We start from the raw sequence: 22,472 nt of genomic DNA on the forward strand, positions 1-22,472 counted from the left end.
CAGCATCTTCACAAGGTCCTTTGCTGTTGTTCTGGGATTGATTTGCACTTTTCGCACCAAAGTACGTTAATGTCTAGGAGACAGAATGCATCTCCTTCCTGAGCAGTATGACAGCTGCATGGTCCCATGGTGTTTATACTTGCGTACTATTGTTTGTAGTACAGATGAACGTGGTACCTTCAGGCGTTTGGAAATGTATCCCAAGGATGAACCAGACTTGTTGAGGGCTACAATCTTTTTCTGAGGTCTTGGCTGATTTCTTCTGATTTTCCCATGATGTCAAGCAAAGAGGCACTGAGTTTGAAAGTAGGGCTTGAAATACATCCACAGGTACACCTAGAATTGACTCAAATTATGTCAATTAGCCTATCAGAAGCTTCTAAAGCCATTACATTATTTTCTGGAATTTTCCAAGCTGTTTAAAAGCACAGTCAACTTAGTGTATGTAAACTTCTGACCCAGTGGAATTGTGATACAGTGAATTATAAGTGAAATAATTTGTCTGTAAACAATTATTGGAATTACTTGAGTCATGCACAAAGTAGATGTCCTAACCGACCTGCCAAAACTATAGTTTGTTAACAAGAAATGTGTGGAGTGGTTGAAAAACGAGTATGTAATCTTCTGACTTTAACTGTATATATAAATATATGCCTGTAAATATACAGTATATCTATCATGTGTATATCTACACAGGCATTCCAGGAAACAACAGTTTATGGTCTGAGGACCCAATTGAGTGATAAAACGAGAGATTGAGGGAATGCATGAAAAACATACATGTTTAAATAGCTTGAGCTGCATGAGCAACAGCAACATGTGATTGGGATGATGAAGGTAATTTATCAAGTTTTAAGAGTAGAGATTGTTCGTGTTTGTCTGTTCATGTGTGTGTGACCTATCTTATGTGTGTGACCGTGTATGTATGAGAGAGTATGTACAGTACTTAAGTTAAATGTAATGGTTGAGAATGTCGGAATGTGTTAATCGGACCATTGAGGGCTTTCTGACACGTCTCAGAACCCTCACAATGTGTGTGTGTGTGTACGTGTGCCTTGCCCTCTGGGGGTTTTGGATGATGGATGATGGAAGATACCATGAATAGAAGCCAAGATGAAAGAGCAATTGTTCCAGGAATGTATTCATACAGCATGGGTGAAGGGGTGAGATGGGTTGCTATGCTGTCACACATGTACATCCATTGCATGCAGAAATACATATGCACACAAACAAATGTAAACACATCCATACTGAAGCAACATACACAGCTTGTTCTGCACGCACATACAGTATGTGTTCTGCACACAAGCACCCGTGCACACACACACACAAACACAAACACACACACACACACACACACAGGTTACCCTCCATTCATGTGGCAAATCCCCCATCTCAGTTTCCCATAGTTAGTTTTGAACGAATGTCTTTGGTTTAACATTGGTTGTGAGATCGAAGCCATACGTTTCATGACTGGTAAAATTGAAAGTTTTCTAAACGTTCTGAGAACAGAAGTGAACATTTTGCCTGTTCTGAGCTATTTTTAGGTTGCAGGGGGCTTCTGAGAACGTTTTACTCTGGTTCCTTGAATTGTTTCCTGGGAGGTTTTATTAATGCTTTGAAAACGGCAATTATGGGTTATTTGTAGGTTTTTGTACTCTATAACTAACTTAAAACTTTCTAGAATGTTTCAATAACACTGCTAGCTTATTTTGGGTTAACTTTTTTGAACGCCAAGCACAGAAAGAAATTTCCTTAGGCATTAATTTAGGATTTGAACCTAAGATCTTCTGTTCTCTATCCATGGAATTAGTCCACTGTACCGACAAGATGGCGCTAGTAGGCCATGTTTTACGCATACAAAGCTGTTTATTTTAATCTATTCAAACAGACCCCATTTCAAAGGAAACAAGCACTCATTGAGATCAGGTTTGGCCAATTAGTGGGCGCAGCCAACACACCTGAACACACGTAACAAGATAGAGGATAGAGAGAGTTTTGTTCATGTTGAGAACGTAATGTATGTATTTAAATTACATTCTTAGAACATTCTCTGAACCTTACTAAAGTTTTCTTGTGGTATTTATGGTACATGGAGAACATGATTTTAAATACAAGCATGAGGAAACCTGTAGAAAACGTTATGCTGAAGTACTGAAATTCCCACAGAGGAATGTTGTTTCTTAACGTTTTCTGAACTATTTGAGAACATTCCCATGTCAAACCAGTTACAGAACCCTCCTAGAACATTACCAAATTTGAAATTAAATGTAACCATGTTTGAACGTTTAGGAAATGTTCTGTTGAAGTAAAAATATATATTTTTTGTCAAGTTCCTTAAATTTGCTGAGAACGTTCCAAAACCAAGCAACTATCCTCCACCACTCCCAGGAAGTTGTGGGAAGGTTGTATGCAAAATAACCATAGGACAACCAGGCTCGCACCAAGCTTTAAGAAATATATGATTCTCAGAACGTTATATGCTAGCTGGGTTACCCTTTCCACATCACCACTGGCAGTGATTGGTCTTCACAAAGTTTGCTGCTTCAGTGTTTTTAGATATTTTTGTCAGATGTTATTATGGTATACTGAAGTATAATTACAAGCATTCCATAAGTGTCAAAGGCTTTTATTGACAATTACATTAAGTTTATGCAAAGAGTCAATATTTGAACTTCTCTCCTTGAAGTTCTTGATGATCCGATAAATGGTTGATATAGGTGCAATCTTACTAGCAGCAATATCCTTGCCTGTGAAGCCCTTTTTGTGCAAAGCAATGATGACGGCACGTGTTTCCTTGCAGGTAACCATGGTTAACAGAGGAAGAAGAATGATTTCAAGCACCACCCTCCTTTTAAAGCTTCCAGTCTGTTATTCTAACTCAATCAGCATGACAGAGTGATCTCCAGCCTTGTCCTCGTCAACACTCTCACCTGTGTTAACGAGAGAATCACTGACATGATGTCAGCTGGTCCTTTTGTGGCAGGGCTGAAATGCAGTGGAAATGTTCTTTTGGATTAAGTTAATTTTCATGGCAAAAAGGGACTTTGCAATTAATTGCAATTCATCTGATCACTCTTCATAACATTCTGGAGTATATGCAAATTGCCATCATAACAACTGAGGCAGCAGACTTTGTGAAAATTTATATTTATGTCATTCTCAAAACTTTTGACCACGACTGTATGTGTGTGTGTGTGTGAAAGATAGAGTGTGTGTGTTGCCCCTAGCCCCCTCCCCCTGGCACTCTCCAACTTGGATATTACCACACAGCTTCCTCCTGGCAATCATTCCCCCCTCAGAACTGTCAGAGCTGTTTGATGTTTCATTTATAATTCTATTGTGGAAATCCTTCTATAGAACCATGTTGACAGAAGCCATAGAATTAAATATAGAATTCCTTTGACAGAAGCATTCTTCTAGTCTATGACAGATCGGACCATTTACAGGCTTTTGATAATGCATGTTTTTGAATGCTCTGAGGTTGAGGTTGATGTCATGATTCAAGTGAACTATAACTTGAATTATGAACATTTAACAACTCCAAACTGTAGCTCCAAATTGTAAGGAATTGTGTGCATTGTTTCATGATAAGAAAATCAGGGAAAGGAGATTCAGTGCATTCAGACCCCTTGACTTTTTCCACATGTTACGTTACAGCCTTATTCTAAAATGTATTAAATAAAAAAAATCCCTCATCAATCTACACACAATACCCCATAATAACAACTTTTTTTTGTTGCAGTATTTACAATTTAAAAAAATATTACATATATATTTTTACATATATATTCAGACCCTTTGCTATGAGACTCCAAATTGAGCTCAAGTGCATCCTGTTTCCATTGATCATCCTTGATATGTTTCAACAACTTGATTGGAGTCCACATGTGGTAAATTAAATTGATTGGACATGATTAGGAAAAAAAACACACCTGTCTACATAAGGTCCCACAGTTGACAGTGCATGTCAGAGCAATAACCAAGCCATGAGGTCGAAGGAATTGTCCGTAGAGCTCCGAGACAGGATTGTGTCGAGGCACACATCTGGGGAAGGGTACCAAATCATTTCTGCAGTAGAGAGAGCTCCAGAGTTCCTCTGTGAAGATGGGAGAACCTTCCAGAAGGACAACCATCTCTGCAGCACTCCACCAATCAACACTTTATGGTAGAGTGGCCAGAAGGAAGCCACTCCTCAGTAAAAGGCACATGACAGCCCACTTGGAGTTTGCCAAAAGTCACCTAAGGACTCTCAGACCATGAGAAACAAGATTATCTGGTCTGCTGAAACCAAGATTGAACTCTTTGGCCTGAATGCCATGCATCACGTCTGGAACAAACCTGGCACCATCCCTACGGTGAAGCATGGTGGTGGCAGCATCATGTTGTGGGGATGTTTTTCAACGGCAGGGACTGAGAGACTAGTCAGGTTTAAGGGAAAGATGAACAGAGCAAAATACAGAGAGATCATTGATGAAAACCTGCTCCAGAGTGCTCAGGACCTCAGACTGGGGTGAAGGTTCACCTTCCAACAGGACAATGACCCTAAGCACACAGCCAAGACAATGCAGGAGTGGCTTCGGGACAAGTCTGAATGTTCTTCAGTGGCCCAGCCAGAGCCCGGACTTGAACCCGATCAAACATCTCTGGAGAGACCTGAAAATAGCTGTGCAGCGACGCTCCCCATCCAACCTGACAGAGCTTGAGAGGATGTGCAGAGAAGAATGGGAGAAACTCCCCAAAAACAGGTGTGCCAAGCTTGCAGCGTCATACCCAAGAAGACTCGAGGCTGTAATCGCTGCCAAAGGTGCTTCAACAAACTACTGAGTAAAGGGTCTGAATACTTATGTAAATGTGATATTTCAACAAAAACAAAACAAAAACATTTAAACCTGTTTTTGCTTTGTCGTTATGGGGTATTGTGTGTGGATTGATGAGGGGGAAAAACGATTTAATCCATTTTAGAATAAGGCTGTAACGTAACAAAATGTGGAAAAAGTCAAGGGGTCTGAATACTTTCCGAATGCAATGTATACCGGCCCAAACACATACTGCAGACACTCACACACCACGCTGTCACAGGCCTGGGAGAACAAATTATGTGCATGATGTACTCTGACTGGTGCTTGATTTCAAAATGATGCCCTATTCTCTTCTGCACATTTAATTAAAAAACACATTGTCTGCAGAGATTAATATTAATTTCCGTAAGGAACAAGAAGGCTCCCTACAGACAAAATCAAATAACCTCCCCCTTGTAGATATATCACGTTATAACGTTCTCTCATAATGTTTTAATTAAACGCTCTAAGCTAAACACTCTGCATACATGCATTTTAATGGTCTGTTTGTGTGTGTTTGGTTGTGTGTGTGAGTCTGTGTCTGTGTCTGTCTTTGTGTGTGTGCATGTGCATGTGCGTATTATTTTATGTGTGTGCCTGCGTGTATCTATTTGTGCCTGTAAGTGTGTGTGTGTGTGTGTGTGTGCGTGCTTACATGTTTGTGTGTGTCTGTCTGTGCGTGTGTGTATATGTGTGTGCATGAGTGTGTAAAGTGACGGTTGCAGTGAAGTGACAAGATGGAGTAAGGTGAAGAGAAACCCATAGTAACCCCATAAACCCTACAGAGCCCTACATAACCCTGAGCCCCATGACTCCTCTTGCTGTGACCCAGGATTTCAGTACCTGAACATTAGGGCCAACAGTGTCACATCATCATACCGCTAAGTGAATACACCCTGTGTCTGCCAAATGCCAATCAAGGCCATGTAGAAGTAGTAGTAGCACAGATACAGCACAGTTGAAAAAGATATGGCAAATAGAAATCAAAACGACATGGTCTTCAGAGATGGGAGGGGTTGAGGGTAGCTGAAGGATGTGACTAAAAACAAAAAACAAAAGAGAACTAATTTTAAATATACTGTGTCCGTAAAATGTAGCATCCTGGCGCTTGCTGGACTTTCTTGGGCACCCTGATGCCTTCTTCACAACAATTAAACCTCTCTCCTTGAAGTTCTTGATGATCCGATAAATGGTTGATATAGGTGCAATCTTACTAGCAGCAATATCCTTGACTGTGAAGCCCTTTTGTGCAAAGCAATTATGAAGGCATGTGTTTCCTTGCAGGTAACCATGGTTAACAGAGGAAGAAGAATGATTTTAAGCACCACCCTCCTTTTAAAGCTTCCAGTCTGTTATTCTAACTCAATCAGCATGACAGAGTGATCTCCAGCCTTGTCCTCGTCAACACTCTCACCTGTGTTAACGTGAAAATCATTGACATGATGGCAGCTGGTCCTTTTTTGGGGGGATTAAGTTCATTTTCATGGCAAAGAGGGACTTTGCAATTAATTGCAATTCATCTGATCACTCTTCATGCCATTCTGGAGTATATGCAAATTGCCATCATCAAAACTGAGGCAGCAGACTTTGTGAAAATTAGAATTTGTGTCATTCTCAAAACTTTTGACCACGACTGTAGTATGTATATGCTGGAAGTAGAAGCCTAAGTGTTGTTATCCATGTACTTACTCCAATTAGGGGAGGGGAGGTAGGGTTAGGGGAAAATAATAAAGGAAAATATAGAATATATATATGTATATATACAGTACCTGTCAAAAGTTTGGACACACCTACTCATTCAAGGGTTTTTCTTTATGTTTACTATTTTCTACATTGTAGAAGACATCAAAACACATTTATTTGAGGTTTGCACACCCTTCGCATTCTCTCAAGCAGCTTCATGAGGTAGTTACCTGGAATGCATTTCAATAACAGGTGTGCCTTGTTAAAAGTTAATTTGTGGAATTTCTTTCCTTCTTAATGCGTTTGAGCCAATCAGTTGTGTTGTGACAAGGTATACAGAAGATAGCCCTATTTGGTAAAAGACCAAGTCCATATTATGGCAAGAACAGCTCAAATAAGCAAAGAGAAACGACAGTCCATCATTACTTTAAGACATGAAGGTCAGTCAATACGGAAAAAGTCAAGAACTTTGAACGTTTTTTCAAGTGCAATCGCAAAAACCATCAAGCACTATGATGAAACTGGCTCTCATGAGGACCGCCACAGGAAAGGAAGACCCACCTCTGCTGCAGAGGATGAGTTCATTAGAGTTGCCAGCCTCAGAAATTGCAGCCCAAATAAATGCTTCATAGAGTTCAAGTAACAGACACATCTCAACATCAACTGTTCAGAGGAGACTGCGTGAATCAGGACTGCACGTGCTGCACCACCAACTGAATGTCGAATTGTTGCAAAGAAACCACTACTAAAGGACACCAATAAGAAGAAGAGACTTGCTTGGGCCAAGAAACACGAGCAATGGACATTAGATCGGTGGAAATATGTCCTTTGGTCTGATGAGTCCAAATTTGAGATTTTTGGTTACAACCGCCGTGTCTTTGTGAGACGCAGAGGAGGAGGAGGTGTGATGTTGTGGAGGTGCTTTGATGGTGACACTGTCAGTGATTTATTTAGAATTCAAGGCACACTTAACAAGCATGGCTACCACAGTATTCTGCAGCGATACGCCATCCCATCTGGTTTGCTCTTAGTGGGACTATCATTTGTTTTTCAACAGGACAATTGTAAGGGTTGGTGTGAGGTGTGACCCAGGCGCTGTGCAGGATAGACACTAGGCAGTAGGCAGAGATGGTGAAACAAGGATCTTTACTGGTGGTTCCGAAGCCAGAATACAAAACAACGGATTTAACACGATAACAGAAAGGTGGAGCAAATAAATCTCCAAAAACAGGCTGACAGCCAAATTACGAAATAGTAACTATGACTGAAATAATAAAGAAACAGGGAGAACACTTCTCGAGTAACTGTACATACTTCTCCGATCAGACACTGATTAGTACTGCTGAGCATAGAGAAACTAGCAGAGAGAACTGAGCAAGGGAACACAGGGATGTGAGGGCATAAATACACAAGTGAACAGGTAGACACAGGTGACACCAATAGGATCATGATTAGTCCAGACTGTGAGTGAGAAGGTGCCTAAGGTTATCGGTTGACGACGGAATGTTGTTCAGCCCTGGGTCCAGAATGTCCCTCCAGGGAACCCAGGACCACTCCTCCGGCCCATAACCCTCCCAGTCCACCAGAAATTGGAGACTCCTCCCCACCCGCCGGCATTCCAGGATCCGGTCCACAGTAAAAGCAGGCTGCCCTCTGACGAGGCGCAGCGGGGGAACAGGACGAGGAGGGGAGCCAGGGGACAGGTGGCGACGGGCTAGAGGAGGGACACATGGAATGTGGGATGCACCCGCATGGTGGGGGGAAGTTGCAGGCGGTAGGCCACTGGGTTGACTCGCTGGACCACTCTGAATGGCCCGACGAACCGGGGGGACAGCTTCCTGGACTCCACGCAGAGGGGAAGATCCCACGTGGAGAGCCACACCCTCTGTCTGACGCGAAAAACCGGGGCCGGGCAACACCTGCGGTTGGCCTGATGTTGAGACCTGACCGAGGCCCGCTTAAGTGCCGCCCGTACCTGCCTCCAAGTGCGGCGACAGCGACTGATGTGGGCCTGTACCGACGGGACCGCCGCCTCCTCGTCTTGCTCGGGGAATTGGGGGGGTTGGTACCCATATTGGCACTGGAAGGTGGACAGGCCGGTGGACAAGCAGATAAGGGTGTTGTGTGCCCACGCCAGTCGTTGACTCCACGTAGCTGGGTTGCTGGAGGCATAGCACCTCAGCACCCCCTCCAGATCCTGGTTGATGCGCTCCGTCTGCCCGTTCGACTGGGGATGGAGGCGCAGAGGCAGGTGGCGAATGCCTTCCAGAACCTGGAGGCGAACTGAGGGCCCCGATCCGACACCACATATTGGGGAAGGCTGTGTACCCGGAAAACGTGCTGCACCACCAACTTAGCCGTCTCCCGGGCCGACGGGAGTTTGAGAAGGGGAATGAAGTGGGCAGCCTGTGGCGGGCTGACGTGAGCTCTTTGTGCACGCGCACACCGGGCAAGCAGCCCTCCGCCTGGATCGGCCTCCCGCCGTAGCGCTGCTCTGACCAGCCTATCGATTCCCCATGAAACTGAGGCAGCAATCACGGCGTTCGGGACAATGGGGTCGTCCCTCTCCACCAGGTCCATGGGGTCGAACTGCCGGGAGAGCGCGTCAGGCTTGGTGTTCTTCGACCCCGGACGGTATGAGATCGTGAACCGGAACCTGATGAAGAACAACGCCCACCTGGCCTGCGGCGAGTTGAGCCTAATGGCCCACTGAATGTCGGCTAAGTTCTTATGGTAAGTCCATATGACGAATGGATGGGCGGCCCCCTCTAGCCAATGCCTCCACTCCCCCAGGGTAAGCTTGACCGCTAGCAGCTCACGGTTCCCCACGTCGTAATTCCGCTCCGCCGGAGACAGCCGACGGGAGAAAAACTTGCAGGGGTGAGTCTTACCGTCCACGAGGAACCGCTGGGACAGGATTACTCCCACCACAACGTCTGAAGCATCCACCTCGACAATGAATGGTAGGGACGGATCAGGATGCCCTAGGACCTGGGCCGATGTAAAGCGAGCAAGGAAAACAATCGCCCTCTTGTGGGCATGTTGCCCGGCAGGAGATCGATAGCAAAGTCGTATGGCCTGTGAGGAGGTAGGCCCTTGGCACGCCTCTTACTAAACACCTCCCCCAGATCCCAATACTCCCGGGGAAAGGCTGCCAGGTCTGGGCCGGTGATGGAGTCTGTAGCCTCCCAATGGCAACCACCACTAGGGCAGTAGGCGGTTCGGAGTGCTGGATCTGGATTAAAAGCCGTCTTCCACTCGGTGAGGACTGGTAGGTGGTCTGGGATGGTGGTTTGGGCTGATGAGTGGTCGGTGGAGACCGGAACAGGATGGGGGCGGAGCCTCCCTCCAGGATGAGCCGCTTCATGGACCAGTCTATCCGGGGTTTATGGGCGACCAGCCAGGGGTGCCCGAGAATGAGGGGACACTCCGGAGAGTCCACAATGAAAAACTCCCATAGCCCCCCTGCCACCTGGACACACACGGGGACAGTGCGCTGGGTGATGAAGCCCGACCCAACGGCTGGCCATCCAGGCCCATGACCGGAACCGGCTCGGAGAGTAACGGAACGCTCCACCCTTGGGCCAGCCCCGCGTCCATCGTGTCCCAGAATCCACCAGTGCATGCGGCCGACACGCAGCACGGGCCCACTGAACCCTGACTGGGAGAAAGGTCCGGGAGGCTCTGGAGTTTGGGTTTTGGTTCCGGCTCGCTAGCACCCCTCCCGATACTAGCGAGCCCTCCCGTTTCCCGGCTTCTCCGAGCATGAGTCGCAGTGGTGACCTGCCTGGCCGCAATACAGGTAACATCCCTGTCGCAGATGCCTCTGCCTCTCCATCCTGGACAAGCGCTGCAACCAGCTGCATAGCCTCCTCCTGAGGCGTCTCCTCCCTGAATCAGCGGAAAACCTCCGGGCTTATAGCGGGACGTGGAGGCACGCCTTGCGTCATCCCTCTCTCGTGCGCCCTCTCACGACGCCAATTGTGTCGTGAGAGGGCGCAGTCGCTCAGGCAGCTCCCTGAAGGAGAGTTCATCCTTCATCCCCTCCTATAGCCCCTGCGCGTAAAGGACGACCAGGGCGGCCTCCTCCCATCCTGCTTCTCGAGGCAGGGTTCGGAACTCCACGGAGTAGTCCGCCACCTAACGGTCACCCTGCCGACAGGCCGTGAGCCTCCTCCCGGCCTCGTGCCACGACACCACTTGAGAGGTGTCGAACACCTTGCATAGCTCCCGGGTGAATTGGTAGGAGTCGGAGCATGCCGGAGTTTGGCTCTCCTACTCCGCGGTAGCCCAGGAAAGGGCCCGACCCGTCAACAGAGTGATGATGTAGGCCACCCGGCCCTGCTCCGTTGGGAAGGAGGAGGGTTGTAGGCTGAATACCAGGGAACACAGGGTGAGGAATTCCCTGCAGCCCTCTGGATGTCCGTCATACCTCTCCGGAGGTGGTAAGTGGGGTTCCCACGATGTCGCAGGCGAGACTGGAGATGCCGGCACTGCACGGCGATCGTCAGCTGGTGGGGATTCTCCGTGATCTGCTGCAGGCTGCGGTCGTGTTGGTTCAGCATAGCTCCCTGCGTTGCCAATGCGCTCCGATACTGTGCTGCCTCCGCTGGGTACATATTGGCTCAGTTTTCTGTGAGGTGTGACCCAGGTGCAGTGCAGGATAGACAGTAGGCGGTAGGCAGAGATGGTGAAACAAGGATCTTTACTGGTGGTCCCGAAGCCAGAATACAAAACAACGGACTTAACACGATAACAGAAAGGTGGAGCAAATACATCTCCAAAAACAGGTTGACAGCCAAAATACGAAATAGTAACTACGACTGAAATAATAAAGAAACAGGGAGAACACTTCTCCGATCAGACACTGATTAGTACTGCTGAGCATTGAGAAACTAGCAGAGAAAACTGAGCAAGGGAACACAGGGAAGTGAGTGCATAAATACACAGGTGAACAGGTAGACACAGGTGACACCAATAGGATCATGATTAGTCCAGACTGTGAGTGAGAAGGTGCCTAAGGTTGTCGGAGGAGGACACCTAGTGGATTGCTCCGGAACTGCGACACCCTCCTGTAACAGACAATGACCCAACACACCTCCAGGCTGTGTAAGGGCTATTTGACCAAGAAGGAGAGTGATGGAGTGCAGCATCAGATGACCTGGCCTCCACAATCACCCAACCTCAACCCAACTGAGATGGTTTGGGATGAGTTGGACCGCAGAGTGAAGGAAAAAAAGCCAACAAGTGCTCAGCATATTTGGGAACTCCTTCAAGACTGTTGGAAAAGCATTCCAGGTGAAGCTGGTTGAGAGTGTGCAAAGCCGTCATCAAGGCAAAGGGTGGCTACTTTGAAGAATCTAAAATCTAAAATCTATTATATTATAACACTTTTTTGGTTACTACATGATTCCATATATGTTATTTCATAGTTTTGATGTCTTCACTATTATTCTACAATGTGGAAAAGAGTACAAATAAATCAAAACCCTTGAATGAGTAGGTGTGTCCAAACGTTTGACTGGTACTGTATATATTTCTTATATGTATAAAAAATATATTTTGGGGATTGGAAATGATGCAGACAATTACGTTGATGGAAGCCACAATCTATTTGCAATATTAAAGCTGATCTACCCCCTAAAAAACAAATACTAGTAGTAGTAGTAGTGTATATTTTTTGAGCAAAATCATTATAGTTTATATAGAAGGTTATTTAGCTAAACGAAAGTTGTTCAGCTGTTTTCAATTTTTCCATGTTATATTCATAACCAGAAGTTAAAGGACGTTTTCGGGTCAATGCAGAGCCCTGATAGCTTTTTGACATTGACCAGATGTCCAATGATAATGGACAATGTATAAATCCTGAATGATGCATCCTAAATTAATATGATCTGTGATTTTCAGTCATAATGGTCCTCTGTTGATCCCTTAGCCTGGAATCCAAACTGAATGCTCAGTTTCTCCATTGTTTCCCTTGGTGTCACGGAGCGTATCAGTGTGGATTCCATGCTACTGCCACACAGCCTCACTTTGCTCTGCTAATGACCATTGTCAGTCTGGGACACACTGGCACTTCACTGGGAAAACGTGCTGCCAGGCTGTGCCACTGATAGCCCATCTGTTCCAATGGGGAGAATTAGCTTCTAATTGAGTGTGAACCACTCACAAGAGCCTCATGAGTAAAGGATGAGTGAGAGGTTGATGTGAAAGTTAAAAAAACGCAGTGCTACAGACTGTTACTTTGGACATTAAGCAGCATTATAGCAGAATAGAGAAACAGATGGATGAAGAACAAGATAAGGGGAAAGTCATTATGCAAATATGAATCAACAATGTCCCATTGTCTCCATTTAGCCTCCAACGTTATTTCCTCAAACCCTCAAGACTAGTGGTGTCAATCAACCAACCGCCAGCACACACCCATTTTCATCCCCATGTCTCTGGTTAGACTGTGTGCGTATCTCCATGTGTCTCTGTGTGTATTCATAATTGTGCAGCAAGCCATGTCTCAGTCATACCATGGGAGTGAGCAGGTCATCATTCTATGTCATTAATCATAGCAGACAGCTCATAACAGCCCAATCTGCCTATAAAAGAAAGGAGGAGAAGGGGAGGAGGGGGAACAACACCCCCTTAGGTACTCTTCTGGCTGCTAGTTGAATTAGGGACTCTAATCTAACATGCAACATTAAATGATGCATGTTAAGTACCAGTGGCATTTGAACCCTCGACATCAACAACTAGACATTGCTGTCCAATCAGACTGTTAGTTATGGCCCTGAGTGCTGTTGAATCTGTTGATTCTGTCCCAGTTAGACGAGCAGTAGCACCTGACAAACTCACCTGATTCAATAAATTAAGGGCTTGATGATTAGTTGACAAGTTGAATCAGGTGTGCTTGTCCAGGGCTACAACAACAATGTGCGCAGTTGGGGGTACTGGAGGACTAGAGTTGGGAAACACTGGTCCATATGAACAGTTCTACAACCACATCGTATACAAACTGAGGAGTGGAAAAATACAGTGCAGTACAGTATATCCCATGAATACAAATATTTGCACCGTACTGGATGGAGCATCCACTATTGAGAAAAAAAACATATATCTGGGGTCTGTCGATCTGTGCGTGTAGGGAAACCAAGAAAGCAATGTGTGTCTTAGATAGAACCGCACAGGACTTAAGAGATTCACTCTCTCAAACAAACAGGGGAATGAATTAATGTATAAAATAAATATATAGAGAGAGAGATGGGGGACACCAGAGAGAGCTGGAGAGAGAGAGAGAGAGAGAGAGAGAGAGAGAGAGAGAACACCAGAGACAGAAAGAAGTAGAGAGAGGAAGGGAGGGACAGAGAGAAAAAGGAGTGTAGTGGTTAGGGAAGGGTGAAGATGAAAAGGCTGAGTGATGCACTCCAGGACACAGCTGTATTGGGACTCGCTCACACACACACCCTCGAAATCACTCTCCCAATTTCTATTCCCCGTTTGCAAAATACACTCAGGCGTAAAATGTAAAATAGAAGAAATATTCCTTTCATGTCCAGGAGAAGAAAAATAATCACTATTATTCAATGGGAATCCAAATCCCAAATGCTTCAGTTAAGCAACAAGCAGAAAACAAAGAGCTCTGCGATGCGATGCCTGCGTCTGTCTGTCGGTCCGGGGAGAGGGGGAACGACTCAGAGAGACAGAATAAGAGAGATAGTTATTTGGTCTTTGTGAAATCATAATAAAATACTACAAAGCCATAGTGTACTTACATGTTGGGGTTATACAGTACAAATGGTTAATTATCATACAGCAATTTTCTTTGATTTATATATCAAACATATTCAACAGATGTGATTATCTAAACATACCGGTATGGTGGACATGTTGACGACTCCTCTCTGTATCTGTCACATCTCTGTGTCTATCATGTCTGTGTGTGTGTGTCTGTGGGGTCTGTCTGTGCGTGTGCGTGTGCGTGTGCGTGTGCGTGTGCGTGTGTGTGTGTGTGTCTGTCTCTCTCCCATGGTTATTTTGCATACAACCTTCCAACAACGTTCTGGGAATGGTGCAGGATAGTTCCTTGGCTTTGGAACATTCTAAGCACATTTAAGGAACATGACAAAATAAAGTTATTTTCTTGGTATTTCATTACTTTAACAGAACTTTTCTTAAAAGTTAAAACATGGTTACATTTAATTAAATGTTTCATAATGTTCTAGGAATGTTCTCCAACTGGTTTGACATTGGGAATGTTCTCAAGTAGTTCAGAGAACGTTAAGAAACAATGTTCTCCTGTGGGAATTTCAACACTTCAGCATAACGTTTTCTGCAGGTTTCCTCATGGTTCTATTTAATGTCATGTTCTCAGAACATTAAGAAAACGTTCCATAAAAACATAAGAAAACATTAGTAACATTCAAAGAACATTAAACTAAAAATTCACTTCTATTCTCAAAACGTTCAGTTTTACTGGGCTGGAAACGTATGGCTTCGTTCCCAGAACCAATATCAAACCAAAAACGTACGTTCCCACAACTTCCAAGAAACCAAATGTGCTAGCTGGGTTACCCCATTTCCCTCACCTCTCTGAACTCCGGCGTTCGCTAGATTGTGTTACCGTGGCGATGGGAGCTAAGCCTGTATTATGCACCTCTGTGGGGAGCCTCAAAATGCCCCGTGGAGTAGCGGAGACACATACACACACGCACACGCACAGCACTTACATAGCCCTGGTGCAAAATTGGACACTTTTGCTAAAGCTATTGCTTTGACTGGGCCATAATTGCATGGCATGTGACAGCAGGGGAATATTTCTGAGAGTGATGTGTGTATGAGCATAGGAATGTGAAAGAATGCGTTACCTTTTCTCCAAGGCCTATCCCTCTCTTTTGAAATTAAAGACAGGGTGCAGCATTTTTCACTGAAAGAGCCTTACCCCAGCCTTATGCCTGTGTAGGTTTTTGTGTGTATGTGCATGTATGTGAGAGAGACATTGTAATGTGTAATTTTCTTTCAGTGCATAGTCTCAAAATCTGTGTGTGTGTGTCAAAGAGATTACCTGTGTGTGTGTGTGTGTGTTGTGTGTGTGTGTGTGTGTGTGTGTGTGTGTGTGTGTGTGTGTGTGTGTGTGTGTGTGTGTGTGTGTGTGTGTGTGTGTGTGTGTGTGTGTGGTGAAAGGAGGGTGTGATTTAGGAGGTGTCAGTATACAGGGCTGTTACCATGTGCCAGGCTGTTAGGAGCTGTTCAGTGTGTAATAACGGACTGAGATGTAATCACACACTAATGGAAAAGCTGCTTTCCAATCACCCCTGCTCTGCTTTCTTGCCTCACCCTGGCCATGATTTATACACACTTATATCATTAAATAGTGCACTGAATGAGTTTATTGTGTGTACCTGAGAGTGTTTGATCTGTGTTTACTTAATAGAGATCGTTTTGCATTCAGAAGTAAGGATTGTGTCATCAGTAAACTGTATATGATTGTATCTCAAATCAGTGCACTTCCCCATCCATTGATCAAAGTTAATTGTTTGAATAGATCAAACATACAGTACTGTTGCTACGAGAACCCACAACGGGGGGTAAAGTGGGTGATTGACAACAGACTACCACATTCCAGGCCAAGATTTACACTTCCGTATTTGACGGCACCCCCTTCAAGCCTATCACAAGACAAATACACTGCTCTCCCTTTATAACTCTGAATGGCCTGTGGAGGGCAGGAGACAAGGAGCCGACCGTCTTTTACGACTCACATGTGTCATAAAATAAGTATAATGTAGATTTTGCTGTAACATACAAAGTGTGTAAAGGAACCATGGTCATGTTCGTACAGGCTATGTATTTGATGTTAAAGATGGTGAAACTGTTCTCTGTGCAGAAAAAAAAACATTCTGTGAACACTTATGAGGAAATCTCAAGTTTATCTCATATGGACATTAAATGTGTTGAGTTCTTAGAACCAATGGGGCGTTCCTGTGTCACACTGTCTGGTCATTAGAGCCCACCTTCTGTGAGTCTCCCTATAAATTAGAGAACTTACTAAACAGACTGGAGATCAAGTTCCGCAAGGCGACGCCATGCCCGTTGGACAAATGATCACATCTCCTTGGAAACCATAACACCGATCGAGGAAGCCTTATCCTACGAGAGGACCCTGCGGAGCGCACTGTTGCTCATTCAAGACCAACAGACTGGGTTCGAAATATATCCCGGGGATCAGAGTAAATAATGAAATCAACTCTAATAGACTTAACTTTCCTGGACTGGGAACTGAGAACAAAGAGAGGAAGACGTGTGTATTACTTCTTTGGCTTTTTTCCGGGCCGCTGGCCTTCAGCTCCCATTCTGATGGAATCCCATCCTCCCTATTCTATGAAAGTGGCATTATGTAACGTGGCTGGAAGTTATTGAGTAGTTGTAAGATGGCAAGTCTAATTTACCAACCCCATGATCAATACTGTCTCTGAATTGTCCACATTTGGATGCGAACTGATAGCCTAGCCCACTGGCGATTCCTGGTTGATTAACCTATCATTATAATTTCACGGTTGTGAAAGCCTGTGTTGGTGGAGCCTCTCATATTTCCCTCTCAATTGATAAAACCGTCTTGTCCTCTAAAGTCTTGTGAATAAATATACTGTTGTATTTGCTGAGTTGAGTACGGAAGTTCATTTATAGTGATCTGTGGAGATTCTCACCTCAATAACTGTACTGTATTCCGTTACACACTGCCTCTATTGTATCTGTTAACTATCTCAATTTCCAACTTATTTAGTCTAGTAAATAAAACCTTGAATGAATTATTTGTGGCATTGACTTCATTTGCAAGTGATTGGGTTCTTGAAGTTTCACAACGACTGTTCAGAATGAGAATATAGTAAATTGACTGTTGATTAAGACTATTGTTGATAAGGGATTAATAGTATAACGGTTAATGATAACTACTGATAGAGTTAATTCAAGGGTCTCTCTATATAATCCTACCCTTATTGGCGCCACTCTTAGATTAATTGGAATAGGATAACCAAATTAATTAAATAAATTAGATCAATTAATTATTCCAGTAATTAATCAGTATATGATCTTGAATATCCATAGCCAAAGTCACAACAGTACTGAATGGCTTATTGCCTCAAGCTTTTGTCTGTCTTAGGCTATTGCGTTCTGTTGACCTGGCTGTGTTCCGTTTGCCCTCTGTGACATTCTGATCACTCCCTGTGGTCTCTAATGAAAGAAAGATTATGTGACATGATGTCATTCCACTGATGAAATCATCTCCTGGCACGGGCTGTCATTAATAAGAGCACCATTACACCGTGTCACGAAGGGATGGAGGACTGAGTGTGAGCAGATTGTCAAGGCATCAGTAGGGAGGGATGGAGGAAGGAGGGAGGGACGGAGGATGAAAAAGATGCAGCGATTGTCAGGGCAGCAGTGCGGAGATGAGGGAGGGAAGAAAGGAGTGAGACAGGATGGGAGGGAAGGAGGGAGGAAAAGAGGGAGGGATGGAGGGATGGAGGGAGGAGGATGTCAGAGCAGCGGTGCAGAGATGAAGGAGTGGTGCGCTGCTGATTACTGTCACCCTGCTCCCTGCCAGCTGACCCATACATCTTGTAGTTCCACCTGGCTCCTCTCCTCGGAGCGTCTTTAGTCTCCTCTGTGTGCCACTGGACAGGCACCAGTCCACCAGCCTGATGAAAACATTGCATTTAGTAAACTGTGGGAGCATTGTATTTTATTTATTTCATGACTTTACTTTTTGTATCCTACACACCTGAAAGTTACTGGATGTGTGCACAACACTTCCTAACAAGCCCCAATCCACCTCAAACACAAAACAGCACATTTTCACTGAAGGCTTCCATCTGTCACTAATGCTCTATGCCTCCTCTCTCTCTCTCTCTCTCTCTCTCTCTCTCTCTCTCTCTTTCTCTTTCAACTTCTCTCTATCGATCTCTCTCGCTCTCTCTCTCTGTCTCTGTACTTCCCTCAGGTGTGATGCCGGAGCAGCGTCAGTTTAGGACTCAGTTTGTGTGTAGTGTCGTGGCATCTCATGTCAGCCACCAGCCCTCCACCAGTCTCAGCTTCGTCTGGATCGCTCCCCCGCCCAGCACCGGCTGTGTCAACTTCCTGTAAGTACTGTACCACACATCAGTTGATAGGACTTTTACACATATTTTGACCATATGACAGCTTTATATAGGGCTGACAAAGGCTTCAAGTAGTCTTGCCAAACAGACAGAATAGTATTTTGTTGGTCATGAAATAACTTTTTAGTTGAGTTTGTGGAGTTTTAAAACAGTATAGAAACAAAAGGGTACATATCCTTACTACGAGAATCCATGAATAGAATCTATTACCTAATGCATTCCTAAAGTGACCTGCTAACTACAGTGACCTGCTAGCCTCAGTAGCGGGATGGCCCTTCTCTCTCCAGCCATATCCTGTCAGACAGGAAGAGAGGCTTATCCTGATCCGACTGCATCATGGGGACAGGAAACAGGGATTGGGACAGAGGACATCAGGGTGTGTGTCAGGATGTGTGAGTGTGTGTTTGACAGCAGTGTTTGTGTGTGTCCTTCCCTGGCCTTACATGGCCTCACAACAGGACAGGTGCAGTGTGTGTTTGTTCCCGCCCGCATCCTGTAGGGGGAGATGGAAAGGTCTCCATCCTTTGATTCAGTGGTCTGGCTGTGTGTGTTTGGCCTAGTTTCCTCATAGATTGTTCCACCATCACCCTTCCTACTGGGACACACCTGCCATATAACAGCTCTGGAATGTTCTATGTCCCAAATGGCACACTGTTTTCTATGTAGTGCACTACTTTCGACCAGGGCTCTGGTTAAAAGCAGTGCCTTATGTAGGGAATATGGTGCCATTAGGGACACAGACATGGACTCTCTGTCAGAGAGGAATTGATATGCCGTTATATAGCAATAGAGCCATGACAGCAGGATGACAGCAGGGTGATCATAGCTCTACTGGGACTCTGAACAGTCTGTTAGCCACTAAGAGCTCATGTTAGCTGCTGAGAGGGGCCAGTTGACTGTGTTTGTCTCCCCATAACAATGTCTCTCTTACCTCGTTACGATGGGCAGTCTGAGGTACACTGCTGGTCAGGGACAGGGAGGAGAGGTGATTTAGCTGTCTAACTGTGTGCTCTGGACTCTGAGGGGAGTTAGGGGACTGGGCCATGATAGATGCTGTCTGGAGTTAAAGAGCCAGCCCTGATGTCTCACTACCTCCCTCAGTACCTCACTATCTACCTACCACCTAAGACCTGTGGACTAGCTGACATATTTATTTATGCTTGATCGAGCTCACTTCCTCTCTCTTTCCTTTCTTTCTCTCTTTCTCTTTCACAATGTTTCTATATCTCGCCCTTTCTCTCTCTTTCTTGCTCTCTTTCTCTCTCTTTCTTTCTCACCTTTTCTCTCGATGTCTGTATAACTACAACTACCTCTCCATCTCTTTCTGTCTTCCTCAACTTTTCCATCTGTTTCTGCAACGCTCTGGGAGAATCCGCCCTATCCTCGCCTGCTTTTGAAAAAGGTCAAAGGTAATCGAGGAGCGGCGCCAGGAGAGGAAACGTGGAAACAAATGCGCTTGTATGAAGACTCTCTTTCTCCACTCGTGCGTCATCAGGCGTTTACAGGGGTGGAATCCAAAAATAAATGTGTAAAGTGATGGGGATAAAAACAAATGTAGGTAGTTGTGTAAGACATTTTATAGAGAAAAGGATAAGTAGCATACCATTTTTAAATGTCTACAGCTAATTCAAAGGGGGTGTGGTAGATTTAAAATCCCTTTAAGAGCAGCGTGCCAGTGGTAGAGATGACAGGCGGGCTTGCAGGAGGCCCTCAGTGTGTCACAATAGCGGCCTGGGGCCCAGCAGGATGACCTTATCAAAGTCAGACAGTCACACTCCAGCAGTCTCCAGACTGCTACACACACACACACACTCAGGCACTTACCCCTCTGTCTGACCCCTCAGCTCTCTCAGCACCAGACCCGGTTACAGATTACAGCTCCTGTCTCAACCAGCAGCACCCCTACCCCGTGTCTCTGGCATGGGACAGCCCATGTCCAGTGAGCCGAGCAGGGGCAAAGGCAGCAGGCGAGCCCCCTACTCCACAGGCCGGGGCCCAGGGACAATCAGCTCATGTCCCAGACCCCTGAGTTGTCATTTCGGTTGAGATGAGGGAGGTATCAGATATGAGGTGGTCAAACAGGGCACAGCCGCCTGTCATATTGTTTCTGTGTCATCCGCTATAGCACTTCAGACAAAACAGTTTGGATCTGTTTTCTCAGTGTTCATTTTTGGTGTGTCTTGGGTTCTCAATCCATTCCCATCAGAATTTGGATAACAAAACTTTACTGGACCTATAATGCCTCAATTCGCTGCAAATGTTCACCTCCACCCTTATCCCCTACCCTGCACCACCCTGTCCACAGGTCACTGAGTCTGTCTGTGTCCATGACTGTGTGAATTAAATCCCTGTAATACCTACCCTGTGTCCTTCACAACGGAGAGGTGCCTCTCCCATGCATTACTATGAAGCCAGTAACTTTTTTATGGGCGATATTGTATGAGTGTTCCTGGTGACAGATTGCCATCAGACAGACAGACAGATAGACTGAGTAGTGATGTAGTGTTGTGACATTACCGTGGAGGAAACTCGTTTGCTGTTTGGCTGTAAATTATACAGCTTAGGGAGAGGAGAGGCCTTGGAGACAAGGAGAAGAAGAGAGAGAGAGAGAGAGAGAGAGAGAGAGAGAGAGAGAGAGAGAGAGAGAGAGAGAGAGAGAGAGAGAGAGAGAGAGAGAGAGAGAGAGAGAGAGAGAGAGAGAGACAGAGACAGAGACAGAGACAGAGACAGTTATACACACACAGAGTAGCCAGTCTGCAACCTAGTCTGCCCCAGGACGTCTGTGTGAATTAGTGTGCGCGTGTGTGCGTACTCAGAGTGTGTAGGAGAAGGTCCAGGGGACCTGTGTGTAAGTGTGTAGGAGAAGGTCCAGGGGACCTGTGTGTATGTGTGTGCTTTCTCTAATATAAGAGAAAATAAGGCAGGCAACAAAATGCCTGAACTTAACCCTAACCTTAAACATTTAGAGTTAATGCCTGAACTTAACCCTAACCTTAAACATTTAGAGTTAATGCCTGAACTTAACCCTAACCTTAAACATTTAGAGTTAATGCCTGAACTTAACCCTAACCTTAAACATTTAGAGTTCATTCCTGAACTTAACCCTAACCTTAAACATTTAGAGTTAATGCCTGAACTTAACCCTTACCTTAAACATTTAGAGTTAATGCCTGAACTTAACCTTAAACACTTCGAAATTTGACATTTGAGAAACATGGATGAACGTCTAATTCTGACGTGCTACTGTGAGAGCTGGTAGAACAAAATAACTATAAATTCTTCTCATCCTATCTGTGTGGGTTGGGGGTGTTTTTGTGCACACATACACACACAAGCAGGCATCTGCTGGGCTGGATTACAGCATGCGTGCCTTGCTCCCAAAGTGCTCCCCGGGGAGAGGGGTGTGTGCATGCTTGCTTTCATATTAATAAGTGTTCCAATTTAAAAGTGTGTCTACCACCTTGTGTGTGTGTGTGTACATGTTTATGTTTATGCAAAATCAGACACACTTGTAAAATAAAGGAGAAGTAGAACTAGAGGCAAAGGCAGCCACACACACACTAGCAACAAAAAAAATCTCGCTAGATTGATTGCTTTAATTTTACTCCTGCGACTCTTTCATGCTATTGCTTGTGCCTGTAATTTTTTTCCGCTACGACCGCGGAAATGGTTGTAATGACCTGTAAACACACCCCTGTAATGGCTGCAATGGGCTCAATGGAATACATTGTGCGTCTCGACACTTACATGAGATGAAAGATAACTTTATTTTGATGGGTGTTCTTTTTTTGTGGAATTGAAC

General features: G+C 45.1%; 1 protein-coding gene across 1 annotated transcript in view; it reads left to right on the top strand.

Moving 5' to 3' along the window:
* Positions 1-22,472, top strand: part of LOC311137001 (reelin-like) — a 221,303-nt gene that overhangs the window by 67,350 nt on the left and 131,481 nt on the right. Inside the window, 1 exon segment of the mRNA XM_084171327.1 lies at positions 18,514-18,652. Within this exon segment, the coding sequence (XP_084027453.1) occupies positions 18,514-18,652 (139 nt within the window).

This window comes from Coregonus lavaretus (genome assembly GCF_964263955.1).
Source record: "Coregonus lavaretus genome assembly, chromosome: 11".
In the NCBI taxonomy this organism is placed as follows: Eukaryota; Metazoa; Chordata; class Actinopteri; order Salmoniformes; family Salmonidae; genus Coregonus; species Coregonus lavaretus.